This window comes from Stenella coeruleoalba, assembly GCF_951394435.1.
Source record: "Stenella coeruleoalba genome assembly, chromosome: 12".
NCBI classification, from domain to species: Eukaryota; Metazoa; Chordata; class Mammalia; order Artiodactyla; family Delphinidae; genus Stenella; species Stenella coeruleoalba.
Genome location: NC_137158.1, coordinates 29,163,358 through 29,191,088, shown reverse-complemented (window position 1 = coordinate 29,191,088; position 27,731 = coordinate 29,163,358). Strand labels below are relative to the sequence as shown.

At 34.9% G+C, this 27,731-nt stretch overlaps 1 protein-coding gene across 7 annotated transcripts in view; it reads right to left on the bottom strand.

Moving 5' to 3' along the window:
- MANEA (mannosidase endo-alpha) overlaps positions 1-27,212 on the bottom strand; it is a 157,651-nt gene extending 130,439 nt beyond the window's left edge. For 2 of the 7 annotated variants that reach the window (XM_079939387.1, XM_079939389.1), the window contains exons 1-2: positions 27,072-27,201; positions 15,301-15,882 (exon numbers count right to left, since the gene is read on the bottom strand). In XM_079939387.1, coding sequence (XP_079795513.1) covers positions 15,301-15,844 — 544 coding nt within the window. In that variant the 5' untranslated portion in view covers positions 15,845-15,882; positions 27,072-27,201. Of the gene's footprint in view, positions 1-13,940; positions 14,047-15,300; positions 15,883-27,071 lie in introns of those variants that run through there. The other 5 variants (XR_013830808.1, XM_079939386.1, XM_079939385.1 and 2 more) reach the window with 5 other exon arrangements.
- Between the last annotated feature and the right edge of the window lie 519 nt (positions 27,213-27,731).

The window sequence follows — 27,731 nt, the reverse complement described above, 5'->3', positions numbered from 1 at the left end:
AAAAAACCAACTCTACTCAATTTCTTCCAGAAAATGAAAGAGGAAAGACTTCTTGACTAATTTTATGAGGTCATAACCTACTCTAATGACAAAAGACAAAGACATCAAGAAAAGAAAAACCACAGAAAAACATCTCATATGAAAAAGGACACAAAATCCTTTAAAAAGATGAGCAAACAGGATTTAGCAATATAGAAGCAGGATAATAAATCATCACCAAATGGGGTTTATTCTAGGAATAAAATATGAGATTCAACATTTGAAAATCAATCCATATAAGTAACTATATTAAACACTAAAGATTAAACAGTCAATGGATCAAAGAAAAAATCACAAGGGAAACTGGAAAACACTTAAAGAGATGAATAAAACAAAAACATGACATACCAAAACTTATGGGATGTGGCCAAAGTGATGCTAAAGGGTAAACAAATAGCTGTAAATGTTACAAACAAGGAAAATCTCAAATAAACAACTTTACAACTTAAGGAACTAGAAAAAGAACAAACTAATTCTAAAGCTAGCAGAGGAAGGAGATAATAAAAGATTAGCTCAGATATAAATGAAACACAAAACAGAAAAACAATAGAGAAAATCAATGAAACCAAAATTTGTTTTTTGGAAGAGATCACAAAATCAACAAAACTTTACCTGGATGAACTAAGAGGAAAAGAGAGAAGATACAAATTACTAAAATCAAAGATGAAAGTGAGGATATTACTACTGATTCTACAGAAGCAAAATGATGACTAAAGAGTACTAGGAACAATTTTACACCAGCAAATTTGATAGCCTAGATGAAATGGATAAATTCCTAGAAGCCCAAAACCTACCCAGACTGAATTATGAAGAAATAAACAATTTGAATAGACTTATCACTATTAAGAAAATTGAATCAATGAACAAACATCTCCTGACCATAAAAAAAGCCCTAGACCAGATGGCTTCATGGGTGAATTCTACCAAATATTTAAAGAACTGAAGCAATCCTTTTCAAACTGTTCCAAAAACCAAAGAGGAGAGAATATTTCCCAACTCATTCTATAAGGTCAGCATTACCTTAATACCAAAGCCAGACAAAGACACAAGAAAACTACAAACTACCATCCCTTATGAATACCGATGCAAAACTCCTCAAAAAAAATATTAGCAAATTGAATTTAGCAGCATACTAAAAGGGTTACACATCACGACTAGGTAGGGTTTATTCCTGGAATGTTAGGATGATACAACAAATGGACATTGATCAATGTAATATACCACATTAACAGAATGAAGGGAAAAATAAATAAATGGTCATCTCAATTGATGCAGAAAAAGCATCTGACAAAATTCAACACTCTTTCCTAAAAGCACTCAAGAACTAGGAATAGAAAAAAAAATACCACAACATAACAAAAGCTTTAGATGAAATAGCTACAGTGAACAGCATACTCAAAAGACTAAAAGTGAAAGACTAAAAGCTTTTCCTCTAAGATCAAGAACAAGGCAAGGATGTCTACTTTCACCACTTCCATTTAACACAGTACTGGAAGTTCTAGACAGCAATTAGGGAAAAAAAGAAATAAAAGGCATCCAAATTGGAAAGAAAGAAGTAAAATTTTCTCTGTTTGCAGATGACATGATCTTATATGTAGAAAACTCTAAAGATTCCACATACACAAAATAATTAGAATACGTGAATTAATCATAATTGCAGAATACAAAATTAACACACAGAAATTAGTTTCATTTCTATACAATAACAATCTGAAAAGAAAATTTCAAAAACAATTCAAACACAATAGCATCAAAAAAGAAAATATACTTATGAAGTAACTTAAGGAGGCAAAAGATTTGTACAATGAAAACTACAAAACATTGCTAAAAGAAATTAAACACAACACGAAAAATGAAAGCACGTCCCAAGTTCATGGATTGAAAGAATTAATTTTGTTAAAATGTCACGACTATTCAAAGTGATCTACAGATTCGACGTGATCCCTATCAAAGTCTCAATGACATTTTTTGCCTAAATAGAAAAACCCATCCTGAAATTCATATGGAATTTCATGTGATCCTGAAGAGCCAAAATAATCTTGAAAAGGGACAAAATTGGAGGATTCATACCTCTTGATTTCAAAACTTATTACAAAGCAACAGTAATCCAACATAGTGTGTTGTGGTACTGGTATAAAGACAAACATACAGACTAATGGAATAGAATAAAGACCAGAAATATATCCTTGTATATTTGTTCAAAACTTTTTTGACAGAGATGCCAAGCCCATTCAATGGGGCAAGGATGGTCTTTTTAACAAATGGTGCTGGGAAAACTGGATGTTCACATGCAAAAGATTTAAGTTGGACCCTTATTTAACACCATACACAAAAATTAACTCAAAATGGACCACAGATCTAAATGTAAGACCTAAAACTATAAGACTCTTAGAAGAAAACAAGGGAAAAGCTTCCTGACATCAGATTTGGTAATGATTATTTGGATATGACACCAAAAGCACAGGTAACAAAATAAAGAATAAATAAACTGGACTTAATGAAGATTTAAAAATTTTGTGCATCAAAAGACACTATCAACAGAGTGAAAATGCAACCCACAGGATGGGAGAAAATATTTGCATATCATTTATCTGACAAGGGATTAATACATCCAGAGTATAGAGAGAACTCTTAAAACTCAACAATAAAAAAAAAATAAACCACCAGACTAAAAATGAGCAAAGGACTTAAATAGAAATTTCTCCAAAGAAAATATTCAATGACCAATGAGCACATGAAAAGATGTTCAACATCACTAATCATTAGGGAAATGCAAATCAAAATTAAAATGAGATACTACCTCAAACCCATAAGGCTCGCTCCTATTTAAAAAAAAAAAAAAATACCAGAAAACAATTGTTGGCAAGGATGTGGAAGGACTGAGATCCTTGTGCACTGTTGCTAAGTATGTAAAAAAGTACAGTTGCTGTGGAACACAGCAGAGCAGTTCCTCAAAAAATTAAAAACAGGATTACCACATAATCTAGTAATTCCAATCTAAGTGTATAACTAAAAAAATTGAAGTTGAAGTCTGGTTATTGAAGAGACATTTATATTTGTACACATGTTCATAATAGCATTATTCACATGCCTAAAATGTGGGAGCAACCCAAGTGTCCATCAACAGATGAATATATAAGCAAAATGTGGTATCTACATACCATGGAATATTATTCAATCTTTAAAAAGAATGAAATTCTGCAATATGCTACAACCTGGATGAACCCATATGATGCTAAGTGAAATAAAACAGTCACAGAAAGATAAATACTGTATGATTCTACTTATATGAGGTGCTTAGATACAAAATAATAGAGACAGAAAGTATAATGATTGTTGCCAAAGGTGAGGTGAGGGGAATAGGGAGTTATCATTTAATAGGTAAAGTTTCAGTTATGAACATGAGTTATGAAGATGGATGGGGGTGATGATATACAGTGTTATGTATGTATTTAATATCACTGAACTGTACACTTAAATATGGTTAAAATGGTAAATTTTATGTTATGTGTATTTTACCAGAATAAAAAGAATTTGAAAAAAAATTTTTTAAAGATCTTATCAATGGGTACAGAAAAAAAGCATTTGATAAAACTCAGCATGGTAAAACTCTCAGCACTAGTAATAGAAGTGAACTTCTTTGACTTGATAAATGACATTTAAAAAAACCCTGGAACTCATATAATACTTAATGAAGAAAGACTTCTTTTCCCCTAAGATCAAAATCAAGTATATCCTCTTCTCTTACCACTTACAACCACATAACATCGGAAGTCCAAACCAGTGCAATAAGGCAAGAGAAAGAAACAAAGGTATACAGATTAGAAAGGAAGATACAAACATGTCTTTATTTGCATTCAACTCTCTATAAACACAAAGAATCCACAAAAATGTTCCTAGAGTTAATAAACTGAGTTTATCAAAATCACAAGATACAAGATATAGATATAAATATATAGTATTTCTACACACTTTTGATGGGCAAAAAAATAAAAATTTAAGAAAACAGTATCATTTATAATAGCACCCCCCCAAAAAATACTTAAATGTAAAAATATATGTACAGAATCTGTACACTGAAAATTATAAAAATCTAAAGAAAGTTAAAAAAATTTAAAGTCCTGTATAAATGGAAAAATACATCACGTTTATGGAATGGAATATTTAACTTGTTATTGTTCAACAGTGGTAACTTAATTTATTATTTTAAAAATGTCAACTTTCCTCTAATTGATCTATACATTTAAGCCAATCCCACTCTAAATTCCACCAGGATATTTTAAAGATACGGACTAGTTGATATGGATAGGCAAAGGAATTAAATAGCCAATGCAATTTTGAAAGAGAACAAAGAGGAATCATACTACCTGACTTCAGGAAGCTAAAGCAATCAAGACAGGGTGGTACTGATGAAAGGACAGACATATTAAATCAACAGATCAGAATAGAGTCCTGAAATAAACCCAAACAAATATACACAGTCATTGGATTTTTGATAAAAGTAGAACATTCAATGGCGATAGTACAGTCTTCTTAACAAATGAAGTGAGAAATGCCCATATTACATTCTTAGCAGAAAGAGAGGCATGTCCATTTTCCAGAGATGAAAGCTACATACTACAGTTCTATGGATCTACAGAAGACAACATGCTTTCAAGAAAAAAATTACAAGGCATATGTAAAAACAAGAAAAACCCAGCACACTCCCAAGAGATAAAGCAATCAGTAGAACTAAACTCAGTCACCTATAGCAATATGAAACCATCACCAATCTGCATTTATAAATATGCATTTTAAACTTAATACAATTACTCTAAAAGGAAAATTTATGACATTGTGTTAGATGTTAATTTAAACGTCAAAAATCTAATTCATTTTACTGTAAGTTCTATTTCTTCTACTTATATGTACAAATTTTAAAGGCAGGAGATACAGAGATAATTGTGGCCTTGTAAAAACTGATAATTTCCACCTTCAGAAAATATTCTAATATTAGTTTCCATCTAGTGCTTTTGAAGTACCAATGAAGGAAACAAAGGGAAGTACAAGATATGTGACTTATTCTTCTTCTTGTCCCTAGAATCTAACATAAGGTTGGGACATGGTAGAAACTCAGTAAGTATTTAGTGCTAAACTGAAGGAAAGGGAAGATAATTTTAAAGACACAGAATGAATTATGTTTTGCTAAGTGTATTAGTTTTCTATTACTACCACAACGAATTAACACAAATTTAATGGCTTAACACAATGAAAATTTATTATCTTACAGTTTTATAGGTCAGAATTTGACATGGGTCTCACTAGGCTAATATCAAGGGGTTGCACTGAACTACATTCCTTTCTAGAGGCTCCAAGAAAGAAGCGGTTTCCTTGCTGTTGTGAGCTTGTGGAAGACACCACATTGTGGGGCTCATGACTTTTCTAACCCCATTTCAAAAGCAGGCAGAGCAAGCTGAGTCCTTTTAAGACCACTTATCTCTGACTCTCTCTTTTCCCTCTTCTACATTTAGGGACTCCAATGATTAGATTAGTCCCACCTCAAGGTGAACTGATTAGCAACCTTAATTATGCATCTGCATCCTTAATTCCTTTTGCCTTGTAAGGCAATATATTCAGAGATTCTGGGCATTAGAATGTGTACATCTTTAGGGCCGTTATTCTGAATACTACACTATGTTTTTTGAAAATTTTATAAAAAAAGGTACTCATCTGTGATACTTTAAAGACTTGAAAAGGATACATATCTATCAGTGGCTTCTATCTGCTATCTGAGACATTATTATAATATAATGGTTGGAATTTAAATATAACATTAATACTTCATTTTAATTTCATCATTCTTTTCTAGGAAAAAAAGGTTAAACCGCTAATATTTATACACATAACACTTTAATTATAAAACAAATAATTAACCAGCTTGTACTGTGAGATACAAAAGTATCATTACCTCACAGAGCAATTCAATAAAAATAAAAATGAGGCCATTTATATCAAAGGAAAAATATGAATGTTAAAGAAGTCAAAGCACATTCAACCATATAGCAATTTAAATAGCCTTCACTGACTGTTTTCTTCAATTAAAAAAATGCCAGGGTCAGCATGATAATTCCATGGACCAAAATAGTGTTTTGTGTGCACTATTTTTATAGTTAAATTATTCTTTGCCTAATAATGATAAGTATAATAGGAAGTGACATCAGCAACATGGTGGCATAAGATGGTCCTCCTTTATATCTCCCTTTTTAATTAGATATCCTTACATAAATGAATCTCCTCTGTGGGTATTTTGGGACCTAGCACCTCACTCCAAAGGACCTGTGAGGAATCTCCACCAACAGTGTATCAAGAAACAGACAAATCTCTCTAAGGGCTGCCGAACCAGCAGGGCCAGCAAATCTGCCTAGACCCCCACTGGCTGCTATCAGGCAAAAATTGAGTGAGTACTATCCCTGGCAGGTGCTCATGCATGAAAGAAAACTTGCAGAAGTCCAGCCTTCAAAAAAGGACTTGAATTTGGTCACAGAGAAGGAATTATGAGAAACTTTACTGGTGCTGCCCCTCCCCCAAGGAAACACTGAACAAGGTTGATTTATCCAGTGGAGGTAACCTCTCCTTCCTGGGGAAAAGAAAGCAGTGGGTAACAGGCTACCCCAGCTGGGCAGGATATGGCTGGAGAAACCCATTTCTCTTCACCAGCACCTGGAGTACTAAGGTGGGAGCTTCACAACTGAGGGAAGGGAGGATGATGGCAAAGAGGAGAAAAGAATTTCGAATAGCATTAAAGGGGTAGCACGCCAGCCATGAGCCTGTTGGAACACCACCCACTGAGATTGCACAACTAGGTCTGTGGGCACTCTCAGTACACCTCAGTGCTGTCACCCACACCTCCTCCCACTTTGCTGCTGGCTCCTCGTGCTCACTCCAGAGTGAACCTCCGGAAATGTGTGCTGGTAAACAGGGAGCCCACTAAGAAAACAAGACACCACAGTCAGTGGTTTCTCACAGTAAGTGGGAAACCACAAATCTGAGCTATAGTGGCTACATTCTGAGAAACAAAAGAGGTTTCCAACAGCCAACCTGGTGAAACGTTAAAAGCCAAGTAGACATAAAAGCTTAAAAGTCTGCCCACAGGGGATAAGAAGTATACTGCAGCAGATATAGCTTCACAGGGGAAAAAACTCAAATATCAACACTATAAAGATAATATGTCATATGCAGAGGGCACGAGCAGAGTTAAGGAGGTATCTACTCCTTCAAATGTGACAGCGTCAAACCATATCCACAAGAACTATAAATAAAACCAAGGAAATACAGCATCACAAAAAGAAAATAGTATTTTCCAGCAACCAAGCTACAAGGTGCAGAACATATGATCTAACTAATAAAGAATTCAAATTAGCTGTTCCAAAGGAACTCAACAAGTTACAAGAAAACTCAGAAAGACAACTCAATGAAATCAGGAATAAAATGATTTCTTTATTTCCTTTTCTTTATTAAAGAGAAGGAAATTATTAATATTATTATAAAGAACCAAACAAAATTCTGAAACTGAAAATTCAATGAATGACCTGAAGAATTATGCAATACAGAAAATCTGCAGCAGGCCTGACTATATGGAAGAAAAAAAAAATGTAACTTGGAGGATAGGAATTTTGAAATGACAGAAGAGGGAATTTAGATTAAAAAAGAGCAAAGAAAGCCTACGTGATCTATGAATATCCATCAAAAAGGCAAATATCAGAATCATCAGGGTTCCAGCCAGAGAAGGGGGAGGGCAGGGAGTTAATTTAAAGAAATAACAGCTGAGAACTTCCAAAATCTGAGGAAATACTTGGATATACAAGTCTACAAGGCTAACAGACAATCCTATTATCTTAATGCAAAATGACGTTCTCTGAGACTTTAAAGGCAGGCAGGGAAAAAATAAAAAAAGAATTAAATCTACAATGGACTGCCATTAGGCTATCAGCAGATTTCTTTGCAGAAACTCTTCAGGCCAGGGGACAGCAGAATGACATATCTGAAGAGCTGAAAGATAAAAATGGTCAGCCAAGAATGCTTTATCTAGCAAAATTATTCTTCATATATGAAGAAGTAAAGTAAAGGCTTTCCCAGACAAACAAAATCTAAGGGAGTTCACCATGACTACATCTGCCTTGCAAGAAATGCTTAAAGGAGTTCTTCAAGCTGAAATGAAAACAGGCTAATCAGTCAAATGAAAACATACAAAATTACACAATACACTGGCCAAACTGAGAAATATACAGTCAGACTTAGAAAACTATAACTCTGTAGCAGTATGGTGTGTTAACTATTCAACTATAGTATAAAGGCTGAATGAAAGAGTAGGAAAAGTAACTATAGCTGCTATAAGTTGTTAATAAATATACAACAAAAAAGAGGTAAATTGTGACATCAATAATACAAAGGGAGGAGCAAAATGGTAGACACATTAGGGAGTAAAAATAAGTTGCTTTCAGCCTGAATTGGACTTTTTTATGTGTAAGATGTTTTACACATAACCCCCTTGGTAACAATAAAACAAAAATCTGGAGGAGATCCACAAAAAACAAAAAAGGGGGAAAAAGAGCATACCACCATGGAAAATAACCAATATACAAATGCAGGCAGAAAGAGAGAAATAATGGAAATACAAAACCAAAATGCAATTAAGAAAGTGTCATTAATAAGTCCTCACATATTAATAATTACTCTAAATGTAAATGGATTGAATTCACCAATCAAAAGGCACATAAGTGGCTGGATGGATGAAAAACAAGACCCAACTGTATGGTGCCAACAAGAAAACTTTAAGGATGCACATAAACTCAAAGTGAAAGGATGAAAAGATATTCCATGCAAGTGGAAACCAAAAGGAAGCTGGGACAGCTATGCTTATAACAATCAAGAGCTGGAAAATCTACAAATGTATGGAAACTAAACAACAAACTCATGAACAACCAATGGGTGAATGAAGAAATCAAAATGGGAATCAAAGATTATCTTAAAACAACTGAAAATAAAAACACATCATATGTAAACCTATGGGATGCTGCAAAAGCAAACCTGAGAGGAAAGTTTACAGTGATAAATGCAGATATTAAGAAATGGGAAAAATTGCAAAGAAACAATCTAATTTTACACCTTGAGGAATCAATACATGACAAGAGAAGCAAGAACAGCCTACGGGGGAAAGGACAGTCTCTTCAACAAGTGATGCTGGGAGAACTAAATAACCATACGTAGAAAAGAAAGTTGGGCCTATCCTACACTACTCACAAAAATCACCTTGAAAAGGATCAAAGAGTAAACATAAGACCTGATATAAAACACCCTGAAGTAAACATAGGATGGAAGATCTTTGATATTGGTCTTGGCACTGATATTTTGCATATGACACCGAACGCACAAATAACAAAAGAAAAAATCAGCAAGTGGAACTATATCAATCTTAAAAGCTTCTACAGAGCAAAAGCAACAATGGCACAATTAAAAGGCGCCGACAGAATGGGAGAAATTATTTGCAAACCATGTAATGAATAAGGGATTAATATCCATCAGTTACGAAAACTTCATATAACTCAGTAACAAAAACCAAACAAACAAGCAAACAATCCAATTTTCAAATGGGCAGAGGAACTGAAGAGGCATTTTTCCAAGGAAGACATGCAAATGGCCAACAGGTACGTGAAAAAATTACGAATCACCTGGAAAATACAAATCAAAACCACAGTGAGGAGACTCTGGGAGGGCTCATGCCAAGGAGTACTTCCCAGAACTTCTGCTGCCAGTGTCCCTGTCCCCACGGTGAGCCACAGCCACCCCCCGCCTCTGCAGGAGACCCTCCAACACTAGAGGCCTTGTGGCTGACAGGGTCTTGGTGCTCCAGCTGGGTGTCAGCCCTGTGCCTCTGAGGTGGGAGAGCCAAGTTCAGGACATCGGTCCACCAGAGACCTCCCAGCTCCATGTAAAATCAAAAGGCGAAAGCTCTCCCAGAGATCTCCATCTCAATGATAAGACCCAGCTCCACTCAACGATCAGCAAGCTACAGTGCTGGACACCCTATGCCAAACAACTAGCAAGACAGGAACACAACCACACCCATTACCAGAGAGGCTGACTAAAATCATAGTAAGGTCACAGACACCACAAAACACACCACTGGACATGGTCCTGCCACCAGAAAGACAAAATCCAGTCTTATCCACCAGAACACAGGCACTAGTCCCCTGCACCAGGAAGCCTACACAACCCACTGAATCAGTCTTAGCCACTGGGGACAGACACCAAAAACAATGGGAACTACGTACCTGCAGCCTGTGAAAAGGAGACCCCAAACACTGTAAGTGAAGCAAAATGAGAAGACAGAGAAACACGCAGCAGATGAAGGAGCAAGGTAAAAACCCACCAGACCTAACAAATGAAGAGGATATAGGCAGTCTACCTGAAAAAGAATTCAGAATAATGATAGTAAAGATGATCCAAAACCTTGGAAATAGAATGGAAAAAATACAAGAATCGTTTAACAAGGACCTAAAAGAACTAAAGAGCAAACAAACAGTGATGAACAACACAATAAATAAAATTAAAAATTCTCTAGAAGGAATCAATAGCAGAATAACTAAGGCAAAAGAAGAGATAAGTGACCTGGAAGATAAAATAGTGGAAATAACTACTGCAGAGCAGAATAAAGAAAAAAAGAATGAAAAGAATTTAAGGCAGTCTTAGAGATCTCTGGGACAACATTAAACGCACCAACATTCGAATTATAGGGGTCCCAGAAGAAGAAAAGAAAAAGAAAGGGACTGAGAAAATATTTGAAGAGATTATAGTTGAAAACTTCCCTAATATGTAAAAGGAAATAGTCAGTCAAGACCAGGAAGCACAGAGAGTCCCATACAGGATAAATCCAAGGAGAAACACGCCAAGACACATATTAATCAAACTATCAAAAATTAAATACAAAGAAAAAATATTAAAAGCAGCAAGGGAAAAACAACAAATAACATACAAGGGAATCCCCATAAGGTTAACAGCTGAACTTTCAGCAGAAACTCTGCAAGCCAGAAGGGAGTGGCAGGACATATTTAAAGGGATGAAAGGGAAAAACCTACAACCAAGATTACCCAGAAAGGATCTCATTCAGATACGACAGAGAAATTAAAACCTTTACAGACAAGCAAAAACTAAGAGAATTCAGCACCACCAAACTAGCTTTACAACAGATGCTAAAGGAACTTCTCTAGGCAGGAAACACAAGAGAAGGAAAAGACCTACAATAACAAACCCAAAACAATTAAGAAAATGGTAATAGGAACATACTAATCGATAATTATCTTAAATGTAAATGGATTAATTGCTCCAACCAAAAGACACAGACTGGCTGAATGGATACAAAAACAAGACTGGCATATATGCTGTCTACAAGAGACCTACTTCAGACCTAGGGACACATACAGACTGAAACTGAGGGGATGGAAAAAGATATTCCATGCAAATGGAAATCAAAAGAAAGCTGGAGTAGCAATTCTCCTATCAGACAAAATAAACTTTAAAGTAAAGACTATTACAAGAGACAAAGAAGGACACTACATAATAATCAAGGGATTGATCCAAGAAGATATAACAATTGTAAATATTTATGAACCCAAAATAGAAGCACCTCAATACATAAGGCAAATGCTAACAGCCATAAAAGGGGAAATCGACAGTAACACAGTAATAGTAGGGGACTTTTAACACCCCACTTTCACCAATGGTCAGAGCAACCAAAATGAAAATAAGGAAACACAAGCTGTAAATGATACATTAAACAAATGGACTTAATTGATATTTATAGGACATTCCATCCAAAAACAACAGAATACACTTTCCCCTCAAGTGCTCATGGGACATTCTCCAGGACAGATCATATCTTGGGTCACAAATCAAGCCTTGTTAAACGTAAGAAAATTGAAATTGTATCAAGTATCTTTTCCGACCACAATGCTATGAGACTAGATATCAATTATAGGAAAAAATACAAACATATGGAGGCTAAACAATACACTACTTAATAACCAAGAGATCACTGAAGAAATCAAAGAGAACATCAAAAAATACCTAGAAACAAATGACAATGAAACCACGATGACCCAAAACCTATGGGATGCAGTAAAAGCAGTTCTAAGAGGGAAGTTTAGAGCAATACAATCCTACTTCAAGAAACAAGAAACATCGCAAATAAACCTTACACCTAAAGCAACTAGAGAAAGAAGAACAAAAAAACCCCAAAGTTAGCAGAAGGAAAGAAATCATAAAGATCAGATCAAAACCACAGTGAGATATCCTTTCACAGCTGTATCAATAGCTATCACCAAGAAAACAAGAGTGACAAGTGTTGGTGAAGATGTGGGGAAAAAAGGGAACTCTTGTGCACAGCTGTTGGGACTATAAACAGTTTAGTCACTATGGAGAAGAGTACAGGAATTCCTCAAAAAATTACAAACAGAACTACCACATGATGTAGCAATCTGACTTCTGGGAATATATCCAAAGGAAATGAAAACAGGTTAGTAAAGTGATACGTGCACTACCAAGTTTAATGCAGCATTATTCACAATAACCAATGTACAAAAACAACCTAAGTGTCCACCAATGAGTAAATGTGGTGTGTGTATATATATTCCATTATATATATATGGAAATGGAATACTACTCAGCTACAAGCAAAAAGGAAATCCTACCATTTGCAACAACATGATGGACAGTGAGGATTTATGCTAAGTGAGATAAGTCAGACACAGAAAGACAAATATTACAAATTATCTCTTATATGTGGAATATAAAAAAAAAAATTGAACACAAGGAAACAGAATGGAAGGGTGGTTACTAGGGGATCAGAAGTGGGGAAATGGGAGATATACTGTTTAAGGTACACACTTGCAACTAGTATATAAATTAAGATGTGGAGATACAATACACAGTACAATGATTATAGACAACAAAACTGAATCATAAACATGAAACTTACTAAGAGTCTATGTGTTAATTATTCCCATCACTAAAGAAATGATAATTAGGGGATGTGATAGAGGTTTTAGCTAACGCTATAATGGCAATCATACTGAAATATAAATATATAAAATCAATATCCTACACATCTTAAACCTATATAACATTATATGTCAGTTATTTCTCAATAAAATGAGTATAATTCAATATTTAACTGATAAGGAAATAATTTATTTACAGATAGACTGTAATGTCACTTTTATTATTCACAAGTGTTAGGTGTTCCCCAGTGGAAAATCAACCAAAGAAATAAAATATTTGCATCAATAGTGTGACTGTCAACACTTAAAATTAAAATTGTACTGTTGACAATGTTTTAAAACATTTCATGTTCAAAAAATTATATAGCAGTAAATAATATATGGGGGAAGATCTTTATAAATGTTAGGCATAAGTCTAAATATGAACTGAAACTCTTCCTAATCACAATTAAAATTATAAAATATGCAGTATGTCATTTATATATTTATATATAATAGTTATATGTGTTATGAGTATGTGTACATGTAAGTTATACATCTGAGATTTAAAAACCCCTCATTGTATACTTTTATAGCCATAAACAAATCAATCTTGAAATAATAAAAATGACTTGAATGTGATACAAATACTTTGTAGAAAATAGGAAAAAAGTCTTTTGAAAGATTCTCCCTCCAAAAGTAAATTGTAAATAGAGGCAGATACATACACACAGAGCAGTCAATGCTCTCTCAATTTACCAATCCTATTTTATGTCACATTTTGTCATACAACATAGAAACTAGAGCTATAAATATATACTAGAATGTTAGATTTTCAAAAAATAGTTGAAAAGCAACCAATTACTCCACAAAAGAAAAACAAGTCACCTTGCACATAGTTGATGTAGATTCACAGGACTTTATATTGTTTTGTTCATGAAAAAGTCTTGCATGTCTCTATACCCATATCAGCTCAACGGTGAGTTGGCACCTTCTGAAGAGTCAGAAAAATGTTAGAATACCCAATTTCTTCTTGTGGCCCTAGTGCTAGAGACACTAACAAGACAGAGGGAACCAAAACAGGGAGAGTTTTATAAAGGGTATATTAATAAATTGAAGAATTTTCAGACACCCAATTACACATTTTTTTCATATTATTTACTTGTGGGACAACATGTAAATATGTGTAATTGGAGTGCCAGAAGTTAGAGGGAAGAGAAAGTTGAGAGGAAGGGGGGGACAACAATAAGAATAATTTGTGACCTCCCAACAATTAAGTTAAAGAGGCATGTTGTAAACGTCAGAGCAATCATAAAATAAATAAAATGAAGGAATATATCTAATAAGCCAGAAGAGAATATAAGATGGAATAAACATTTTCAATACAAGTAAAGGCAGAAAAAAGGAGGAAAAGGAATAGAACAGAGAGAAACAGAAAACAAATAGCAAAATGAAACATTTAAAATCAACCATATCAGTATTACATTAAATATAAATGAAATAAACAGGAGTTAAAATATAAGAGTTTGTCAGACTAGTTTAAAAAACAAACAAAAAAAGACCAAATTCTATGCTACATGCCTAAAGTATGAAATATCACAAATGTGCATCAAGATGAATGCAGAAACAAATTGCTATAATCATACAATGGAATACTATTAAGCAATAATAATGACTAAACTACTGATAGAGTCAACAACATGGGTAAATTTCAAAACAGCATACTGAGCAAAAGACTCCCCCCCACGCCACACACACACATAAGTGTTTGACGATTCTATTTTTATATAATAATAGACCATTTACAACTACTACTCTACAGTGATAAAAATAAGATACATAGTTTCCTGGAATGTAGGGAGGGCTGAATAAGGGAAGCTATAGAATATTTTACTTCACGATTGGGGTGATATTTAAACAGATGTACCTCAAAGTGAGAGAATTCATTGAAGCTTATGTCAATCATAATTTACTAAAATTCAGAAAGAGTATTAAATTAGAAATAAAATTAGTATTAAATTAGAATAAAAATATTATATCCAGAAATGTTAGTGTTAACATGTTAAAAGATGCTTAACAACACTTTAATTTATGGTATGTAAGCTTAAAATTATAATTAACAACAATGTGAAGACTAATTAGTAATTAATGTTCTATAAAAAATTATTTATACACACAAACACATACATATACATACACACTCACATACATACACACACATATCTAAACACACACGTAAAATAATTACCAATTGAAGCTGAGTACATTTGTTTCATGTGCGTTTCAATGACATAAGGATCCCGAGAGCTGTAACTTCCCAACTCAGGGTAAAAGCTGGAGCCAATGTCATCTGGGGGGTTGTGTTTCCCTTGTGGATATTTCTTGGCTATTCTAAGGTCCCAATGCGAGAGGATTGGATGGTTCCAATGTATATATTTACCATCAAATTGTGGATTTCCATACCAGCTGTAATAAAATACATGTAAAAAATAATTCCGAGGTGGCAGTTCTTCTGGGTAAGGTTCAGAGGCTTTGGAAGGTTTCATAGTGATTTCAACACTTTTTAAATTCTTGACGTTTGTTTCACTGTCGATTCTGTCACTCTTTTGGGAATCAAAAGTTTTTACCAAATGAGGAGTTTGTTGCCGAATTTCTGGAAGAAGGTCAAGTCCAAAAGGATCTCCAAAAGCAGCTTTATGTGGTCTCAGCATTTTTAAACCCATCATCAGAGAGAAAATAAATAGAATAAAAAGTGACAAAGTGATGCAAGTCCTTCTTCGAAACTTTGCCATGATGTCATACTTTAAATTCCAAAATGGTAAATGTTTAGCTGTAATTTATTGAAAACCGGTAATTAATAAGCGGCATTAACAATATTTTCCAATATATTCAAAAGGAAAACTAAACTCCATAAAGTGTTACACTGCAAAATTTTAAAGTGCATTATGACATTAACTATATAATCAAATCTTTGTACAAAAGAATCTACATATGGCTAGACTGAACAGCAGCATGTATTCAGAAATATCACAATTGCATTTTTGTCAGACAAAGATTTTAAGAATTTAAGAAAATGAATATATTCTTCATCATTTGGACAGATTTTACATATACTGACTATAGAAAGGAAACACTCCATATAGAGAGACTAAAATTTTCTAAATATAAAATGAAGAGTTCATATTTAAAAAGGAAATATTTGAGTATATTAAAGACCTAGTCATTAAACGGAATTTCAAAAACTTATTCTTTGACTACCTCACTTCTAATGACCTGTTCTTCCACCGCATTTCACCAACTCAGGTGTCATACTCATAATCTTGATCTCGTCATTTTCAATCAAAACCATTATTTCATTTTTTTCCATTTTCTACACATACCCTTCCATGCTTTGAGCCTCTCTACTTCAGTACTCCCACGCAGTCAATTCCTTTACCTTTTTGAGATGTCTAATCCACTGATTCTACCACTTTTTCACTATCACTTTTTTTTTGTTTTGTTTTGTTTTGTTTTCCGGTATGCTGGCCTCTCACTGCTGTGGCCTCTCCCGTTGCGGAGCACAGGCTCCGGACGAGCAGGCTCAGAGGCCATGGCTCACGGGCCCAGCCGCTCCGCGGCATGTGGGATCCTCCTGGACCGGGGCAAGAACCCGTGTCCCCTGCATCGGCAGGCAGATTCCCAACCACTGTGCCACCGGGGAAGCCCAGTACCACTTTTTTTCTTCATGTTTTGTCTCTAGTGAAGCAGTTTATAGGCCATAGTTCAGCACTGAAATTCCTCATTTGCAAAACAGTAGGCCCTCCGTATCCACAGGTTGTTTGAATCCACAGATGAGGAACCCACAGATACAGAGGGCAAACTGTACTATGCCACTTTACATAAGGAATTTGAGCATCCACAGATTTTGGTATCCACGTGGGTCCTGGAACCAATCCCAGCCCCCTCACGGATACTAAAGGACAACTGTACCCTTAACTTCCTTTACTTCTCTCCTTCCTTAATACTTATCTGGTAGAACCTCAAATAAATGATGCCTGGCTTGACCTTGATCCAGAATTACATAATGATATTGGAGAAAAACACACACCATGTTGACTTTTCACTCTGAATTTATGACCATAAATTTCGGACATTCAAGATGGCTTAACAAGCCTATTACTATACCCCAGTACTTTCACTTTTCTAACCTCAAAGAATTATTTCATTCCTTCTCATTTTTCATCAAACGTGCTACTAAATCACCAATTTCCTTTATTCTCTTCAGATAGACATGTCCTATACTTTGTAGAGAAAACAGAATCAATCACATAAGAAATCCTTTGTCTTCCTATTAAGAAATTAACCTAGTAACATCTACTGTTTTATGTCAGCAAATATTTCCAATTTTAACTTTAGTATTGTTTCACTGCTTTGCTTTCCTTCTTCAAAAAGTGCTATTACTTTTATTGAATCTTTGCTGAATTTTTACAACTGCACCTTCTCTTTTTCACCTCTTTCTTCATTTAATTTTGATTTTTAAGTGTCTTCTTACCCTCTATTTCTCATATGGCATTATCTGTTATGTTTGTCTTCTAGTCTTCAGATAGGAATATGAATTTTGTCGATTTTAATTATCTTAATATTCTCTCATTTCTGAGTTTTCATAATTGTAATTTACTTGTTCATTCATATCTCACATAATTACTTTGTTTACTTGTATTTAAATATTAAGTTACAGTTGTTATATATTTATGAACATGGTTCTCTGGCATGCTTCAAGTATTTACAAGTTTAACTTTTTTGCCCATAATGACTTTGCATGGAATTTGACTCAAATTATTTTTTTTGTTGCTAAATATTACATGAAATAATTTTCCTTAATGTTTGAAATGAATGTTCAATCATGATAGTTTTTCTAGCTTCACAACTCCAGCAATCATTCTTCTGTTGTTTTTGTGAAGTTTTAATATGGCCTTGAATTTTTTTCTCAGATCAGTTGGGGTTTACTCCATTCCCACATTTACCTGGAATTTTGTATTTCTCTCACTTTTATTTTGTTCCTACCCTGCACAATTTGAAAGTTATTTCCAGAAGTTCCTCTTCAATATGAGGCTTTGTCCTGAAAATGAGCTTCAGCTACTTAGATTTATTTTAAAATTTTATAAATAAATAAATTTATATCTTTTTGTTATTGATTTCTAGTGTGAGTTAACTGAAAACCTTTCCAGTGTGATTTCAACCCTTTGAAATATGTTGAGACTTGCTTTAAGGCTCAACCTATGAACAATTTTGTTAAGTATCCCATATGCACCAGAAAGGAATATATATTAGGCAGCTAGTGGTTATTGAGTTCTACTTATGTCTACCAAACCAAATACACTAAGCATGTGCGTTATATTTTTCATATTCTCACTCATCTTTCTTCTACTTGTGTTAAAAATCCCCCACTATCATTATGCCATGTCTATAACTGCTTACATTATATAATTGTCACTGATGTTATTATGTGGAGACAAATTTAGGAGTTATATTTTCCTGAAGTATTAAATCTTGTTTTATAATGAAATGTTCCTTCCCTTCTCTACTGATGGGTTTTGACTTAAATTCCACCCTAATATTAATATAGCTATAACATATTTTATTGGGTTCATGTTGGCACAAAATACATTTTTATCACCTGTCACCTTAAATGACTAGTTTTTTTTTTAAATATGACATTGCTTTATTGTTGGTTTTAATCTAATCTGATAGTCTCTGTCCAATAATTATAGTATTCAGCACATTTACAATTCTACAAATATGGATACTATAGCTTTAAATCTACTTCCTACTTTTATCCTTAAATCTACCCTTACCCTTCTACTTGCTTTCCTTTTGGATTCCTTCTTACTGGCCCTAATTTCTCTCTTACCTTCTTTTTTTTTTTTTTGTGGTACGCGGGCCTCTCACCGCCGTGCCTCTCCCGTTGCGGAGCACAGGCTCCAGACATGCAGGCCCAGCGGCCATGGCCCACAGGCCCAGCCGCTCCGTGGCACGCAGGATCCTCCCGGACCGGGGCACGAACTCGCGTCCCCTGCATCGGCAGGCGGACTCTCAACCACTGCACCACCAGGGAAGCCCTCTTATCCTCTTTTTAATTGTTTCATTCTTCGCTATTTCCTTGCTAATCATACAATCTCTTTGCTATTAATTTAGTTATCTTAGTGATTACAAGCATGTACTCTCACTTGTCAAAATCCAGTATGAATTAGAACTTTACCATTTCTTAAACAATGAAAGCACTCTTAGAAGATTTTGTTTCCTTTATCCCTGCCCCAACTTTTGGCTCCTATTTTGGTATATTTTATTTTTCTACATATACCTTATACCCCCCCAGATATTATATTGTTCTGTACAGTCAATGTTCATTATATTCACCCTTTCCTTTTTTCTTCACTTGCTCCATATTTCCATTTAAAATAATCTCCCTTAGGATGAAGAAATAATTCCCTTTAATAGGGTCTTTGGTGTTGGTCTGCTGATACTCTTTTCATATTACTTTGTTTGAAAGTATCTTTATTTTGCCTTCACTTGGACTTTTTATGTATACACTTCTATATTCGTAATTATTTTCTTTCAGCACCACCCTTATCTTGTCTTTGATTGTTTATGATGAAAATCCAACTATTATTTTTTCTCTTTATTCCTTTAAGGATAATGTATTTTCTTTTTCTCTGGTTGCTTTTAATATTTTTTCTCTTCATCTTTGGTTTTCAGCTGTTTTCCTATGGAATATATAGTACTACGGTTCTCTTAACTTTTATTTTGCTTGAGGTTCAAAGTGCCTCTTCAATCTCTGGGTTGGTATCTTTCCTTAGTTTTGTAAAACTCTTGAACATTATCTCTTCAAATACTGCTTTTGCTCAATTATTGCTCTCTTGCTCTCTCATCTCTCATTATGGAATACATTACACACATCAGAATTTTATGTCCCATGTGTTTCTTCAATATTTTTTAAAATTTTCCTCCTTTTGTCTCTCCATGGTTGTCTGAATATTTACTTCTGAACTATTTTCAGTTTCCTGATTCTCTCCAGCAGTGATTAATTTCAGTTATAATTTTAGTCATAGAATTTCCATTTAACTCTTCTTAGAGATATCAGTTCTCTGCTAAAATTTTCCATCTTCTTTTTTAACTCCTTGAATTTTTTAATCCCATTTATTTAAAGTCCACCCCTAATAACCTGAATCTGAAATCTTAGGATTCTGTTTCTATTGCCTGTTTGGTTTTTTCCTCTTAATATCTGTACAGTAACTCTTTTTTTTATAGGCTAATTTTTTTACTGAATTCCAGACATCATATATGAAAATTTTCAGAGACAATGTGAGGCTCTATATATTATTTTCCTTCTGAGAAAGCTTATTTTTGCTTCTTGAAGACTTCTAGGGTAGAGGAAGATTATCTTAATATAATCAGAGATTGAAATCTTCAAAACTAGGTATAAGTCCTTCCAAAGATTTGGTGTATTTCTGATTCATCTTTACTCCTTTATACTCATGGGTTCTGATATCAAAGTCACAGGTATTTATCAAGATCCCTCCTCTAGGATGGGCTTTGGAAGGGCCCTGAATTCCAATTTTGGTCCCCAAAGAGCCATGAAACTACCAAAAGCTCTATTCATTTTCTCAGCTGCCACTTTCTACTTAATTCTCAGCTTCTCTGCAGCTACTTTTGAATCAGAGGTTTTAAATAACCCCCCCTATTTCCTACCCTAATCTCCCAAAGAAAAATTAAGTTTTAGGGCTAGAATCATTCAAATACTTATATAATCCCACCTGAATTCCCTTATATCCTTAGTATAGTGAAAGGCTTTCTATACCTATGACTCAAAATTCAGATGCAATAAATAAAAAACAGATTAATTTAACTACATTAATTTTTAAATATATATATCAAAAGCACTATAAAATAAAGTGAAAGGACAACTGACAAACTGAATGAAAATATCTGCCAAATCTTCTGTGTCACTCAAAACTAGAAAAATGTAAATTAAAACCTCACAAAGGTATCATTTCTTATCTATGAGATTGGCAAAAAATAAAAAGTATGAAACTACATCCTGTTGGCAAGACAGTGAGAAGCACTCCTATGCATTGCTAATGAATGCAAATTTGTACAACATTTTTTGGGAATTGGCAATATCTAAAAAAATCACACATCCATTTTCCTTTTGACTCAGCAATCCTACTTCATGGAATTTACCTTGAAAATACACAACCAATAGTAAGTACATAAGTTCATATACAGCATTGTTTGTAATTGTAAAATGTTGAGTATTCAGAAAAAAATGAGGAAGAGCTCTTTGAGATGACGGAAAGTGTTTTTCTGGATATACTGGCTAAATGAAAAAAGCAAAATGCAAGTAAGAAAAAATACATTTTCTCAAGTGAGCAAAATAAACATAGAAAAACAAGATTCTAATAAGGTTGATTATCTACAGAGTTAGAAACTGGGTGGAAAATAAGCGGAGATGAAAATGGGGTAGAAGGGTGGGGAATGGACGTAACTCTTCTCAGAGTATAACATTTTATGCAGTTTTGTCTTTTTGAGCCACATTATATTTCACATATTCAAAACAAACAAAAAATATTTAATGTTAAACTCCAGTTAGTAAGTGGGTTATTTTTTGCTATGAAACAGATTAGCAATTCTTAAAATACTTAACGTATATTGTAAAAATAAGCAATATATGCTGTGAAATGGGGCCCAGGTTTTTCACTGACAAAAAAAAAAGTGAGTTACAAATGTAGGAAGTGGGAGGCTAAAACAAAACTTGTGTTGTCAGATTGCAATTGGCAGTATCAGTATGGATGTATGGCTTTTAAAAGAAAAATAAATAGGAGTGTGTGTGTGGGTAGATGGGTGTGTACACATATAAATACATGCAATCTATTTCCTAGCTCTGTCCACTGAGGGAGTATAGAACCAAAGAAATCCTGGCAGCAATAAACACATCTGATGACAAGACTCTGAATTGTATGTAGCCCTGTCTACTTGATAGAACCAGGTTGATTCCAAGAACGTGGCCGAGAAAGTACAAGATGAGCTTGGGACATCTTGCCAGAAAATCAGGAAGTAGTCAAAAACTGTAGAGACATGTCCATAGGACACAGGAGTCAGCTTGAAGGGGCAACTACTGACTAAATCTGGGACAGTTTCAGCATCAAAATAATGACGAAGAATAATAAATTATAGACATTAAAATAAGAATTCATGAATCTATACTGACATTTTTAAAATGTAAAAATAAATAAATGGAATAAAGAAGACATTTTAGAATACCAACTAATAAATTTAGATGGAATAATGGAATTGGACTATCACTATTTGGCTACTACCATAACTGTATCAAGGAAGAATCATTAATGGATATTAAATGAGGGGTTAAAAGAAGCAGGGTTTATGAGAAACAGGATATCTATATATTGGCAAAGCATCTCCCCCCCAAAAGATATCCAATTAACTACAAAGAGAGACATAGTAACTTAACAGTGCAGAACCTAGCAGACACCACCTTAAACAAGTGATCAAAATTAACTTCAGCAGTTAATTTTGAATAAGTAGATATCTTGAGTCTACAGAGTGGATGCTCTAAGAAGAACACAGAATCACTGTTGTGGTATTTCTGTTAGTATTAATACAGATCTAATCACAAAGATACATCAGACAACATATTAAGATACTCACATACACAGATATGTACCTACATATATATATGTATACATATATGCATATGTACACATATTACATATAATATGTATGTAAAATTATATACAATGTAATATATGAGTGTGTATGTGTGTGTGTAATGATAAAGCAAATGTGGCAAAATATTACCACTTGGTGAAGCTGCAGGAAAAATATACAGGGATTGTCGAGTTGTTTGTATTACTTTTGAATCTTTAAGTCTAAAATTATTTGAAAATGGAAAAGAAAAAAAAAAGACTATCACCAGCAAACTGGAGGACATGAACTCTTAACATAATACCTGCTTATTTCGGGGAAGGACCAACTCATACAGTCCTTAAGCTTTGCACTGCAGGACTCCAGGGAGTGATATTCCTATGTATGGAATGTGACAGCGTTGTGCATAGGAATGAAGGATGAGATAACTATTTTGACCTGCTTCTATGATTTGCTGTCCTAAAATTTCCAAGTTGTCAAGATAAAAACAAATCCTTCCTTTTACTTAAAGAAGGTAAGAATTTTGACAAGCCATTAAGTAGAAAAAAAATTATGGATATAATATAATCTCAACTACAGAGAGGAAGGAAGTGTACTTAAACATGTATAATGATTACCTCTGGGTAATCATTTACTCAGTGATATTTTCTTATGCTGTCTTCTAAAATTAGAACATAATATTTCATAAGGAAGAAAAGTTTGTTTGGAGTAGGTATTTTATGAGGAAATAATCAATGGTAATGAATACTGACAAATCATAGAGAATGGGAGGAATGACTACTAGATTCAGAAATTAGTAAGACATTGATTTTTGAAATGTTGATCAGCTGAATGGGTGAAATGCATGGAAGAGTCAGGATACATAATGGAAAGAATATTGATTTTGAAATCTGAAGATCTAAGTTCAAATCAGCTTTGTTGACCTAATTGTGTGACCCTGAGTTTTTTTAATCATCTTAAAAGAAAAAAATTAACTGTTCTGTTTTCTGACAAAGTTGTTCTGTAAATCATGCAAGGTAACGTATGTGAAATAAAATGTAAAAGGGTAATGTTTTAATCAAATGTAAATACTGATCGGATTTTAAAAAAAGCAAAGTGAAGAAATATATGAAACAAATAGTTCTGAGACATTTTTCTATTTGTTAGATTCATTTCTCAGAGCTACGGATGAACACAAAACACAAAATATCTATTTATAAAAGCCGCATTTCCCCCCCCTTTTGCCTCTAAATCTAATTTCTCTTTTCTTTTTATTTAATTCATTCATTTAAAATGTTTATCACATCATTGTAGGTGATCCACTGGCTCTACCCCAACCTCCTGATCTCAGTGAACAATAAGGCATCTCAACCTAAATAAAGGCAGCAAACCACTGTGATTAAAAGCATGGGCTCTGCAGTTCAAATGCCTGGGTTCAAATTCTAGCTGTGCCTTTTTTTAGCCATTTCACCTATACAAGTGGCTTGATCTTTTCCCCGCTTCTTTTCTCATCTTCACGAGTTATTACCTCACTCAGAGGATTTTTGTGAAGATGAAATAAGTTAACGTTATAAAACCCTTAGAATCATTTCTGGCTTAGTGTAACACTGAATAAATATGAACAATTATTTATTCTCATGACGATTATTATTAAAGATGGGTGTCTGGCAAGCAATCAATAACCAACACATAGTTTACTCTCTCTAAATACCTATTCTCCATATAGCTAACTTCTGAAATACTACTCTAATCCTTCAAGACAAGGCTGAACTGTTGCCTCTTCCTGATACCTCTCCCAATGATTCCAGGGTGAAAAGTACTCACTTTCCCATACAGTCTATTACACCATTACCTACTTTTTAAATTGGCTTTTTTAATGTATTGCTTCATGCTATTTAATGTATTATACCCCCTACTAGATTGTTCCATAAGGTCCAGAAATAGAGTCCTTACCTTTACACTCTAGTAGAACCCAATATGTCTTACATTTAGTCAGTGGCCATTAAGTGTTCAGCTTAAAGAATTTAATTTCTGGCCCTTTTGTTTTTGACATTGGTATTTATTTGGGCAGTATGTGTATAAACAGATTCTACTGACTATACATATAGTTAACATGTTCAGTCTATACTAAACATATTATATAGGAAGAATCATAGATAGATCTAATAATTTCAAAAATCCATTTTAATAAAAATTATCATGTCCAACTTAGCAAAACGATGAAACTTGAGATGCCTAGCAAGTCTAATGATTTTTAGTAGAAAAGGAGTGGTAGAACTACTTATTTGGTTTCAACAAAAGAAAGAAGTTTCAGAAGTCACCTCAGAGAAAAAAATCCAAGTTAATTGCAGATGTAAAGGTTCCCAAAGTAGTAATGTACTCAATACTCAAGGTACTGGGTAATGAAAATCTAGTATCTTCAAAGGCAGTTTACATGACATAATAATACATAGAAATATACGTTCTTTTGAAACTCGATGGCTTCTATTTTTGGGTTTGGTGATTTGGAGGTCTTTTCATCTTTTAAATGATTGTTTTTGACTTGGAGGTCTAGTGAGATATAAGAGATTCAGAATTAGTGTGATATCAATTATGATTTCGAAAAGGATTAGCTCCTACCCTGTTACTCAGAAAAGCCAAAAAGATTTCACTTTTTAATTATTTATTATTATACAGATTTCTGGTTGCTTTTTTCTTTTTCTAGCTGTTTCCTAATATTATTTTCTAAGAAGCCATTGTAGAAAAATATAACTAACACTAGAAGACACACCTGGAACTTTCAAAATCCATTTCTGTACCACGAGTCCCTTGCTTAGGTCGGTTTTAATGTAAACACTTGTACCCTTTCGTTAACAGAAATTCAGTTAAGCGTAATCTCATCTTTCCATTTTAATCTTCCCAACAACCTATGATGTAGAACTTCTTTTAAATACCATTTTACAGATGACTGAACTAAGGTACAAAGCATTTGGTAACTTTTTCCAAGTCTCTGGGCTAACAAATGGCTAAGTAACCTGTCTGAGTTTAAGCAACTAGCAAGGAGCTGAGAAGTATGGCTCTAGAATTCAAGCTCTTGTCCTCATCTTATTCCACCTTCCTACAACATTTTAGACAAATCAAGTTTAGAGAATACAACACCATAAATTTTGTGACAGATGAAAACTGCTGGCATGTGGTCATGTTTTCATTTAAAGATTATGGATTTAGAAAACAACGATTATCTGTTACTCATAAACTGTAGTCCAAATTTAATCTGAAGAAAGCTTATTATTTTATCATACACTTACTATTCATTGTGTGACTAAAAGCCAGCAGCTCTGGTAATGTTTTATGCATAAAGCCTGAAAATCCACAAGATTCACTACACAACACTATTTTTTCATGATTTACATATAGCTCAACATGAAGGGAGTAACACATTGTCATGAAAACGATGTGCAAACAACGTAACTTGATATTACCAATACCTAGATTTTATTTTGTATTTTTCTTTCAAACTATTGTCTAAATACTTTACCATAATCAAACCATTCCAGTCCAATTTGCCTTTTTTTAAGGTCATATAATTAATATTTTCCTCCCTTGTTTTATTTATTTTTTTAAGCACTTCCGCATTTTCCCTTAACTCTCATCCGCAGGGTCTTGCAACACTGAAGCGAAAACAAACTATCCTGACTAAATTTCAATTTGCTCCTTTCGAAAATGGGAAAAGATACTATTCCAGCAGAGTTGCACCCTGCGATTTAGCAAACGAGAACAGTCTAAGATGATAGTGCCAAACGTGTGAACAGGTGAACGAAAAACCCATTTCTGCCTCGGCCTCCCCCCCCCCCTCGCTCTCCTCTCCGGACGGCCGGGCGGCTGGAGACCGGAGCCCGCCACCTTCCTGCTATAGCCCAAGCCCGGTAGGCCTCGACCTTCCCACTTGCCCGCAAGGCTCAAGGCCGAGTTTGGGAACAAAAGGACACGGCTCTGAAAGGCTTCCGTCACTCCCGAAATACCCAGCTTGCTGGGGAGGGAAGGGAAAACCGAGGCGACAGGACGTTCCGCTCCAAAGAAGTGGCAGAGACGACGCCAGCAGGGTCGAGATAAAGTAGTAATACAGAAGGCAATAAAACTAACCCAGACAAAGTAAGGGGTAAGAGTGACAGAGTAGGGTGTCCCAAGGTCCCACAGCTCGCAGCTTGAAGCCCCCAGCCGCCAGCCGGAGGGGCGCAAGGTCAAAGGCCGTCTGCAGGCGAGCAGATTGGCTGGCGGGTGAGCGCGCAGGCGCTGGGGGGTGGCCCTGGTACCGGCCAAAACCTCATCTGCAGGGCCCAGAATCCTCCAGCCACTCACCAGGGTCTAGGAATTCAGCCACCAGTAGAGACTCGGCCGCCCGAGACGTTGAAGCTGGGAGTACAGAGAGCCCACAGCGGCCCTGCTGCGAGCCCGAGCAGCCCTGCCTCCCGAAGAGCGCTCGCAGAGCTTTCCGGGAGCCCCGAGGGGCGGGGCCGGGATGGGGCGGGGCTCACTGAGTGGGCGGGTCTCTGGTTTCCAGGCAGAAACCCCTGGGGTCTGTGAGGGACTGGAAGGGGTGTGGGTGAGAGAAGGGAGAGCATTTTCTGGGCGTCTCGTACGAGTGGAGAAAAGGCGCAGAGTAGAGTTGGGCTGGACTCGCATACTCTTTTCCCAACTAGAGATGACTCATTCCTCTGTTAGAAACTGGTTTTCTAAGGTTCTGCTGGGAAGCTTTCACTAATAAAGGACAGCTGTATTTGATGTGAGGGGTCCAAAAGTTGCTTTTAACTGGAGGACACTGGCTGTTTTCAAATTTTTTAAATTAAGGAACCGCTTGCCCTTTAAAAAAAAAATGAAACTTTACTTGAAAGCTAAAAAGTAAACAGATGACATTTTTAATTTGCAAACATATTTATAAAATCACGTTTGTGTTGGAATACTTATAGAAATAATTGAGAACAATGAGGCAGCTGCGAAGAGCAAGAACCTTTGAAATAG